At 40.6% G+C, this 11,140-nt stretch overlaps 1 protein-coding gene across 3 annotated transcripts in view; it reads left to right on the forward strand.

The window, feature by feature from the left end:
• Fam13a (family with sequence similarity 13 member A) overlaps positions 1–10,361 on the forward strand; it is a 99,639-nt gene extending 89,278 nt beyond the window's left edge. For all 3 annotated transcript variants that reach the window (XM_076864841.2, XM_076864839.2, XM_076864840.2), the window contains 3 exons: positions 2,351–2,547; positions 3,164–3,265; positions 5,910–10,361. In XM_076864841.2, coding sequence (XP_076720956.1) covers positions 2,351–2,547; positions 3,164–3,265; positions 5,910–6,036 — 426 coding nt within the window. In that variant the 3' untranslated portion in view covers positions 6,037–10,361. The remainder of the gene's footprint in view (positions 1–2,350; positions 2,548–3,163; positions 3,266–5,909) is intronic.
• Positions 10,362–11,140: the final 779 nt, after the last annotated feature.

The following is an 11,140-nucleotide window of genomic DNA, read 5'->3' on the forward strand; positions in this document are numbered from 1 at the left end:
GCCCTCTGGAGCAACATGGACTACACAGGCAGCTTCTTCCCTAAGAGCTCTTCATACTTTTATAGTCACCCATGCCACACCCTGGGAAATCTTTTTTCCAAGTTTTCCTACTGTTCTGATGTAATATGGGTTCCAGGTTTTTCAGCTGTCTCCTGGCTCTGCTATCTCCACATACACACACACACACACACACACACACACACACACACACACACACATTTATCTACATCCCTATTTATTTATCTAAACTAGTACCCAGAATTAGATGTTTTTCCAGGCACAGTTTAGCTGGGACAGTCCTTAATCTGGATGGCCAACGTCCTTTTAGTTCTCCAAGTCCTTGACTATGTGCTTATCAACATATTGTTAGTTCATTTTAGTCCTCACAGGGCAAGGTGACAGCCTTACACCACTGACAACGAGGCAAGGCTGGGGGTGCTGTCCTGAGTTTTGTAGAATGCTCCCCAGCGTCTCTGGCCTCTGACCACTAGATGCCAATCGTGTACCACAACCCCCTCCCCTGTTGTGACAACCCAAACTGTCTCCAGGCATGGCCACGTGTCTCCTAGGGGACGAAATTACCCTGCGAGAACCCCAGTGCACCTCATGTTGAGTCACACTGTGCCGCACTTGTGCAGTCCCCAGTGTCCTTCTCTGTCCAGTGCTTGCTTCTGTGAACCCAGCTCTCTTTCCTCACCTAATTATAGGACCCTAAGCTTTCCCAGTTACTTTTTATACTTGTATTCCAGCCTTATGAGATAGATTAAATCAAGATTCATACATTGGGGGAATATGCCTGTTATGTCTTTGTCCAAGTGACTGATGGTGACTGAGGCAGGGTCAGGTAAAGAGCTACTGTGGACTTCCCTCCAAGTCATCTCACCACTGCATCATCCCTGGGCTGAAATTTGTGCAGCCAGCTTTTTTGTTTTGTTTTTTATTTTGTTTTATTTCATTTTGTTGGTAGTTTGAACTCAGGATACTTTACCACTAAGCTATATCCCCAATCTTTTTTGTTTTTTGTTTTGAGACAGGGTCTCACTAAATTGCTGAGGCCTTGAATTTGTGATCCTCCTGCCTCACCCTCCCAAGTCACTGGGATTACAGGAGGATGGCAGCTGACCCCCCACCTCCACCCCACTAGCTTTCCTTTCACAAGGTCTGTTCAACTCTTTATTGAAATCACAACATTATACCAGTCCTGTTTAAAAAAAAAAAAAAAAAAGGGAAAAATGTCTAGTTTTCATCTTTTTCTTTTTTCTTTTTTTTTTTTTTTTTTTCGTGTGTGTGTGTGTGTGTGCGTGCGTGCTGGGGATGTCCCAAGGCCTGGCACATGCTAGGCATGCGCTCTCCCACTGAGCTACATCACCCACCAACTCCTGATATGTTTTTTAGCCACCAGTGCTAGTGAGTTGATCACGGACTCTTCCCCAGCTGCTCATATCTTATCTTTTACAATCTACCCGATATCTATCATTTATGATTTTGCTTGACTATCTATTTTGTTATTATTCACATATTTTCAAAGGTTACTACCAAGAGTAGCATACCTGTGCCTCATTGGGTACCTGACATATGTTATCTCAATTCATTTTATTTTCCATACTACTTAGGGTTGAACCCAAGGCCTCTAGCATACTGGTCAAGTGCTCTTCACTGAGCTATACTCCCAGCCCTTTTTATTGTGAGTCCGGGTCTTGCCAAGGCTGGCCTCCAACTTGCAATCTGCTTCATCCCCCCGTACAGCTGGGCTTATTGGCATGCATCACACATCCTGCTACATTATCTCAATTCTTATAAAAATTACACAGATGACAATTATTTTATTAAAAAAAAAAAAAAGAACTTGCCAGGCGTAGTGATACATGCTTGTAATCTCAGTGACTTGGGAGGCTGAGGCAAGAAGATTTCAAGTTCAAAGTCAGCAACTTAGTGAGGCCCTAAGCAACTTGGCAAGAACCTATCTCAAAATAAAAAGCAAAAAGGGCTGGTAATGTGGCTCAGTGGTTTTAATCCCCAATACCAAAAAGAGAAAAAAAGAAAATTCATTTAAAAAGTCAGATATTTGTAAAATTTTAAAAGTTTAACAATTTAAATTTAAAAATGTAGCATTCACTCCTATGAAGCAAAGGGACTGCAGATCCGAAGGCACAGCTGAGACCAACTGGGAAAGCCTTCTCAGTTTTGCCAGTTTTGCCTCTATACCTTCACTATAGTATGTTTAATATGATAGGTACTGAAGAAACTACATGAAATATGAATTATTAGATGATTTTAAAATGATACTCAATAGTGAAAGCATGCCCAAAAATGTGACCAGATTTTTACTGATGTTGCTGTGTGTCTCCAGGAAGAAGAGGAGGGGTCAGAAGACGATAGCAACACGAAGCCTGACTTCACAGTCACTCTCAAAACAGATTTCAGTGCACGTTGTTTTCTGGACCAATTTGAAGATGATGCCGATGGATTTATTTCCCCAATGGATGATAAAATACCATCAAAATGCAGCCAGGACACAGGGCTTTCAAATCTGCACGCTGCATCAATGTATGTCATTTTGAGGGTGGTATTGAAATAGGTCAGAGAAAATAACTTTCATAAATATTACTTAGCCTTTGTATTTAGATAAATTGACAAAACACAAGTGGTTAACCTGGGGTGCCTCTGTGTGGAGAAAACAGTGACTGACTTAAAAAAAAATCCTGTCTCAGTTTCCTTTTATGCTTTCTCCAATAGTTATTTGAGGGAGCTTTTGAGCTTAAATAACCAGAATGTCTTGCTTAAATAACTATAATAATGTCTTGCTTAAATAACCAGAATGTCTCTCTAAATGGCATTGTATGATGTGGGTCTACTACAGCTTTAACACACACTGGGCACAGATGGCATCTCTTTCTCGCAAAGAAAAACATGACAAAGTGCTGTGGGATCTCACGAGGCCCAAGAATGCATAACTAGCAGGAACCCCCAGTTGATGCCTGTATTGTTCGCGTGTTCGGGCTTCCAAGGGAGAAAAAAAACACCCATTTTTGCTGCCCCTCGGTGCATTTAGTGCTCACAACAATTTAATTTACTTGCTTCCTTCTGTCTCCATAACCCCTGTCAGGTTACATTTATAACAACTCAGATTTAATTTCCTGACAATTTTTTTTCTTCCTTTTAGACCTGAACTCTTGGAACACCTTCAGGAAATGAGAGAAGAAAAGAAAAAAATTCGAAAGAAACTTCGTGATTTTGAAGACAATTTCTTCAGACAAAATGGAAGGTAGGGCATGTGTCCCTTCTGTCCCCACCTCCTCTCTACACACAACTAGCACCTTGTTCCTGACAGATCTGTGGAATGCCTCCAGGATGGGGACAGTTCTGCATCCTCCCTGAAACCTGGTGCTTGGGTCTGTGCCCAGGTACCCTTAGAGGTTGACAATGAGAAGGGGAGATTTATGTGCCCCTTCAAGAAGAAACGCTCCTGAGCAATGTCCTTGACTGATGCAGTTTCAGCTAACATGCATAAAACTAATCTGTCACATCAAATTTTCATCTAAAACAAGCAATCTGGAGCTGAATTTCAAGTTGAGAGCACCAAGGGGTTTTTTTTTTGTTTTTTTTTTCTTCTTTTCCTTAAAGAAATAAGGAAAAAGGAACTCTCAATCATCACTGATCTTTTTTTTGAATATTTATTTTTTAGTTATAGGAGGACACATATTTTTATGTGGTGCTGAGGATCGAACCCAGTGCCTCCCACATGGTAAGCAAGCGCTCTACCTTGGAGCCACAACCCAGCCCCATCACTGATCTTAAAGCTCATTTTAAAAGCTCAGATTGGGCTAGAGATGTAGCTCAATGGTAGGATGCTTGACTAGCATGCCTGATGCCCTGGGTTCAATCCCCAGTACCATGAAAAAAAACAAAAACAAAAATGATAGTTCCCAGTTTAAAAAATATACACTAGAAGAATATATATAAAGTAAGTCCACCTGGTTGAGAATTGTTTTTTATCCCAGTGAGTTTTAAGGCACAGTCATCTGTATACATTGGAGTTAGATTTAATCATTTTAAATTGGTTTTATATCGGTCCAAGTTATTTCAACTCTGAATACAGTTTCAGTATTTGAGTACTCTTTTATGTGTCCTGAAGTTTGGGGAAATAATTTTTTTCAATTATTATGTCAATTTACTTATAAGATCTCTGATTTGGATCTGCCCTATGCTAACTTTCTCAAAATTTTTACATTCTTAATACCTGAACATTTTCTTTTCATTTTCTACATAGTACAGGATATTTAGAGAATATAGATAAGCAGATAAAAATTAGTCCCCAAATACCTAAAGACAAATCAAGATAAATATTTTGCCGGGTACAGTGGTGCACACCTGTAGTTTCAGAGGCTTAAGAGGCTGAGGCAGGAGGGTTGCAAGTTGAAAGCCAGTTTCAGTAACTTAGCAAGGCCCTGTCTCAAAATTTAAAAAAATCAAAAGGACTGGGGATGTAGCTCAGTGGTTAAGCTCCCCTGGTTTCAATCCTTGGTATCAAAACAAAAAAAGAGTAATATTTTGATGTGTTTCCCCAATCCATCTTCTTTCTAAGCATGTTTGGATTATCCATGTATCCTTTATTGCTCTTATTGTCACATATTATGGACAGTATCTTATACGTGAGGAACTGTTATATAACATGTACAACTTTTAAAAAAATAAAAATGGTAGCCAAGCATGGTGGAGCATGCCTGTAATCCCAGCAGCTTGGGTGGCTGAGGCAGAGGATCACAAGTTCAAAGCCAGCCTCAGCAACAGCAAGGTTCTAAGCAAGTCAGTGAGACCCTGTCTCTAAATAAAATACAAAATAGGGCTAGGGATGTGGCCCAGTGGTTAAGTGCTCCTGAGTTCAATCCCAAGTACAAAAAAAAAAAAAGTAGAATTATGAGAGACTTACACTATCATAAGATCTGACTCCATTTCCTATCTGACAGAGTGATAGCCCTCACAGGGCAAAGGGGGAATGGGTGCCAGAGGTTCAGAATCCTAAGGCGCCTGTTCCCTGCTGAGAGGCCATCTAGAACTCTTTCCTAGAGCAAAGCAGAACATGAATAAAATCTGTTTAGTTTTAGTTCATTAAACAAATAAAGCCCCATGCTATCCCCCTTGCCCACATTTACTCTTTAATAGTAAGAAAGGGAAGCCCCGGGGTTTGAACCTTTAGAGGGGGCATTTCACAGTACAATGAGAATCAGCTGCACACGGTACCAGGGTGGAGAGCAGTTGCTTTGCAGGGAGTCTGACAGGTGCTCCTGGTTTCACTGTGTGTGGACCATGGACCACAGCACCTTCACAGCAGGTTGTTGCAAGGGCGATGTCAGATCATGGATACACAGAACTAGTACTGCACTTGACCCAACTGATACTTGCGTATATATATAAAAAAAACCTGCATATAAAATTAGTAAACTATAAAGGTTTATTAATGTTAGGTGATCCAGTTGCTGAATCCCAGGATCACTTTTATAAGCAAGAGAATGAATTCTCTGTTCTTGAAACAACTGTACGTGTGGGTATACAAATTGCTGATTACAAACTTAATGGCTTATTAGATGAAATATAGAAAAATGAGAAAATATTAAGTATGTATAAAGGATTTCAGTTAATAGGAACTCACTGTGAAATCGTACATAAGAGCCAAGCAAGACTTTCTATATTTCTTAGTCCTTCATAGCATTCTACAAAATCCCAGATTAACTGTAAAAGCTCAGTACACAGTGCCTTCAGGGGAAAACCATTCTTCACTGCTTATCTAAATCCAGCCTTGGCTAGGTACCAAGTGCCACTTGACAACAGTGATTCCATAGGTTGATAAACTGTAGAGTTATCACATAATGATAATTTGCCTCGGCCCCCCTTTCCTTTGTTTCCACTAGAAACGTCCAGAAGGAAGACCGCGCTCCTATGGCCGAAGAATACAACGAATACAAACACATAAAAGCGAAACTAAGACTCCTGGAGGTGCTCATCAGCAAAAGAGACACTGATTCCAAGTCCATGTAAGGGGCACCCCAGCCCAGCAAGGGGTGCCTGCGGATGCAAGGAGGACTTACTGTTCTCCTGGTACAGAGCAGCTCTAGAAGGCAGCCTTGGAGCTGAACCTCCAAAGCCTGACGCCCTTCTGCCGCCCGGCCTTTTGGGTGGGCTCCTGTTTCCGCTGCCTGCCTTAGAAACTGCCTACATGGAAGATGACAGTGTGACCTGACTTAGGAATTTTGTAATAAGAAGTCAAGATTCCTGCACACTTACACACTTGTAGTGGGAACTTCACTAACACTAACAGTGATGAATCACTACATTAGCCACACCCATCTACAGAGATTATACACTGTTTTTCCCTGGACAACTGAGAAACAAGAGAGAACATTCTCTAACTGTGATAAAAACAAGCTCAGGACTTTACTCTGTAGAGTGAATTTACTGTGGAGGTCCAGGCCCTCTCTGGACCCACTCAAGTGTGACCATGCATTGGAGCCCTATTTGCTGCCTTGGCCATTCTAGTGACCTTCCCACAGAGCTGCGCCTTCCCCGCGTGTGAATTGATTTTCCCTCCAGCTCTCAGATGGAAGCTGCATCTGCCCACAGGGGCAGAGCAGTCATGTACGTGAGGGTGCGTTTCTTCAGGACTTCCTCAGCTGACAGATCCAATCCCTGACTAGGACTTAATCATCTTCAGAGGGCAGAGGGATTGTAGCAGCAGCCATATTAATACTGATTTTTAAATCAGGTAACAGGTGAAGAGCCTGGAGATTGTTTCTTGAACACTGACTGCACTTACCAGTCTGGTTTTAATATTAAACACTAAGCGAGGCCAGCATGCCTATATAACCTGCCGAGGGCTTGATTTTGTTGTGGTTCTAGCCAAACTTAAAGGGCCTTGCTTAATACTTAGTCTAAGTGTAGAGGATCATGTGAGAGAGGGAGCCTGTGCCATCAGCCTCCTGAATACCTACCAGAGTTTAATTTTTCTAAAAAAGTAAATCTGCACTAAAATCCCCAGACGGGTAAATGTAGTCCTCAGAGCTCAGCTCAAGGCAGAATCTAGCTCACACTACTTTCAAGAGCATATATAGTAGAAAAAAATGGCAGATAGCCAATTTTGATTGTAATTTTTTTCAAAGACTGTGTCACAAAGCTGTCTATATTAGACGTTTTGGAGGGACCAGGGAATTTAAGACACCAAATCATTCATCTCTTCATTGTGCTTGATGTCACGCTGTGATTTGTTTTTCTTTTTCACCTTCTGTGTCTGCCCTGAGGAAGAGGGTTTGGGGGTCCACCCTTGTGCTTTGTGAGGCAGAGCCCTGGTGTCTGCTTGCCCACCGGGCTGAAGTGCTGTCTCAGAGGCTCCACCTCCTGAAGACAATATTGCAGGGTGGACAGGACAGCAGGGACCTCCTCCTGTTCTGAGAGTTGCTTTCTTAAAGGTTGCAGTTTTATTTTCTAAAAAGGAAAGGGATAGAATGTAAAGCCGCACCAACCAGTTGTCAATTGTAATAATGGGTCTTAAACACCTGGTGGCGGATTTACTTCTGCATTGCTGAAATGAGATAGCAGCTCTCCTCTGTTCAAGTGGTGGTGGGGAGGGGGGTCAGGAGAAAGGAATGCCTTTAAGTTTTTCTTAATCATATAGAAGCATGAGCTATGTGTTGGAAGTGCCCTCATTTTAATCCACACATTTAAAGATGGTACATAATCCTACAAATCTAAATGTACATCAAAATATAATTTGATATTCTTTACTGTTTACATTACAGATCGTTATAATTTCAAGGAGTTATATTATAAATAAAATGATGCACTTTAGGATGTTTTCTATTTTTGAAATCTGAACATGAATCATTCACATGACCAAAAATTGTATTTTTAAAAAGAAATACATGTCTAGTCTGTCCTTTTTAACTGTTCTCTTAAATAAGCTATGATATAAATCAAATTATCAGTTCACTTTTGAAGCACATCTAAGAGTATTGTTTTGAAAAAAAAAATATCCTATAGAATTTTTAAACTCCATATAAGTGAGAAGCTAGTAGGTTTTTGAAATTTGTTCTTTCTGCCAAAGGTAAATTAACTAAAAGATTTATTCAGGAATCCCCATTCAAATTTGTATGATTCAATAAAAGAAAACACCAACTTATAGTAAATTGTGTATGGAATATTGTGTTTTCCTTTGTAGTTTCTAATCTATATTCTTCAGAGAAAAAAGCCAAATTAAGTTGGGGGTGGAGAGCTATGTGTACACCAGATCCTTTTTGAAGGCGTATGAGTCAGTGATTTCTGACTCTGCCAGAAACGCAGAGGCAAATCTGTTTCCATGACAACCATTGCTGCAGCCTAGCATCTCTAAGCACTAGAGACTGTGGCTTAATTGGCTTCAAACGACAGAATGCGGCAGACCGGTGTTTTTCCTTTGCTCTCTTGGGAATGTGTATGTTTATTAGCACATACCAACAAAATAAATGTCAAGGGTTATTTAATAACAAGTAAAGATAAAGCCTGAATAAGCTTGATTATATGATCATAAGAATTAGAGATAGCAAAGGCTTGTAATTTTCATAAGCACTTGCTGTTGTGTTCAGTCTAGGGTAAATATTGAAATACATGTTTATATAAGTATGGTATTATTACTGCATTTCATCTTTGAAAAATTTGGTTTAGATTTCACTTTCTAAGACATGGAGGTGCAATGTTTAGGGAAAAAAAGTGCTTAAGACAGTAGACGTTTGTCCTTTGCTGCTAGAACAAAGTTGGCACAATCCTCTTGATCTCCCAACTCAGGGGAAATTTCCATGAAAGACCAAATCCAATTTCAAACTTGAGACTGGACTAATTTTTTTTAATTAACTAATTGTTAGAGTGCAGTGTGAGCTACTAGATGAAATTTCTTCCCTGTGGTTGCCAGTTTAAAGTCAAAAGATTTTTTTCAGCAGAGTAACACATCACCAAGGTTTTAGCTTTGTCTCATTCTGATGCAACACTTGCTGGGGGAAGAGCCTCTTGCAGGGTGTGTCTGCTCCCAGGTGCGACATTTCTAGCCCAGGAAAAATGCCTCTGGGCTGTGCCTGTCATAAACACTACACTGCAGCAGCAGTCTTAGAGCCCTGAAGGGCTGAGCATTTGTGAATGTGGTTGAGCTTGGAATTCCTTACCAGGTAAATACTTGGGCTTGGTAGCAGAATAAAGGAATGGCTGTGATACAGCCAATTATGTCTAGTCAGTCTGGGGGTTGCCAGAACTAGACCTGGTAACCAGAACCAATCATAGATTTGTAAGAAAAATCACATTTTAAAATTTGTCATTTTTTTAAAAGGTATCTTTAAATCTGAGAATGAAGATACCATTTTTCTGCTTTTGATGGTGTATTTATTGTTGAACACCATCAGCTATTAACTGCTTGGTGAAAAACTGGTTATCATCTAAATTCTGTTTTGCTTTCCCGGCACGATGCTTCCTGGATTCTTCTCCCTCAAGTGGGAAGAAGTGCTTTCTGCGCCAAGATCAATGCCTTTGGGATGTTCTTTTTTAGCATCCACTTGATTAAAGCAGTGGAAGGGGCAAAACTATCCTAAATGTTAAATGGCATTTCCTCTAAAGCCCACATTTAAAGAGACCCGGAATGCGCTTTTCTCTCCTTCATTCATTTTTATCTTTTTGCCTACTTGACCCTCAAAATGTACTAAAGAGCATTATTTGCCAAACTGGCTGAACATTTTTTCAAATTTTTATATATTCACATTGTGCACACTGCCACTGTCACAAATGGTGGCCACTATGGCAGGCTCCAAGCAGGAGTGTTAGATACATACCAGCCACTTGCCCAAACAGGCAGCAGCAGCAGCACCAGCCACTTGCCCAAACAGACTGTGCCCCATCTGGCATCTGCACTTGTCTCCCAAGAGCTTCTTAGTAGATGCACGTATATAGACCAAGAACAGAAAGAAGTACAGATGTGACAAATATGTATGTGAAAAGGAGGTCTATGTACATTTACAACTTCATAGTATTACAAAGATGCAGTTATATCTTTTAGAGAATCTCATTTTACCTGGAATGGAGCCAGTCATGGTTACCTGTGTAGCTAGAGAAATCAGTTCCATGGCAGATCTAATTCACCTGAAAATACCTACACAGTCATGAATGTGGTCAAGAATGAGTAAAATTTTCCCAAGTAATATGGGCCCAGAACAATGTTTACATGACGTGTAAGCAGAAAGAATTTGAAATTACCAATGTCCTTTTTAAAATGTAAATTGAATGAAAAATATTATGTACATTTTTGTACATGACTTTTGTATAAGCTTAAAAAAATAAAATATTTTTAACTGGAAGTTCTGAAATGTGTGAGAGTGTCAGGGATATATGACTGAACTGCCTGTGGGGGTCTGATCGTTTCCTTCTTTAAGGAATCCAACGCTGGCTCCCTGGAGCCCCTCAGAAGACTCGTGAGGATTGAATTTTTGTTCTGCCTCCAGGGAAGAAGGGCACTGGAAGGTGAAGCAAACTGGTACATGTTGGGCATGTCCATGTTGTAGCTAGAAAAACATAATGTGTTCTATGCTCAGCTGCCTTTAAATTAATTCATAAAAGTGGCAGGAAGTGCTTGGGGGGGGTGTAGAAACAAAGGCATTAAGGCAAAATATTTTTTTTAAGTACATTTCCAAAGTCTACGAGGCCATCATAGGCAAATACAATTTGGTATTTACCATTCTGAAACTTATTAATAAGACTACCAGAAAACAGACTTTGGGGAAAAGGCACATTTCAGTTGTGTAAAGTAAGTACCTCACCCTTAATGTTGCCCGTCACAGGCCAGGTGCAGCACTGAGTACCTGCCAGGTACCTGCCAACTTAAGCCTTGAATGGCTGTGAGGTCGGTGCCCCAAGGTAGGTGGGCATGCAGGTGTCCTCTGGACTGCATGTGCTATATATATACAGTGACTTCAAAAAAACGTCAGGCTTGAAGTAAAGACCTTGTCCTAGGATTGGCCCCAAGACCCGTCTGACTTGAGAGTACAAGCACAGTGCTGCTAACACTGTGATTTAACAAGGTCCTGCTGAAACTGAGGCTGATCCAGAATTGTTTAAATTTTGTAACACTGATCCAAAG

This window comes from Callospermophilus lateralis, chromosome 8 (genome assembly GCF_048772815.1).
Source record: "Callospermophilus lateralis isolate mCalLat2 chromosome 8, mCalLat2.hap1, whole genome shotgun sequence".
In the NCBI taxonomy this organism is placed as follows: Eukaryota; Metazoa; Chordata; class Mammalia; order Rodentia; family Sciuridae; genus Callospermophilus; species Callospermophilus lateralis.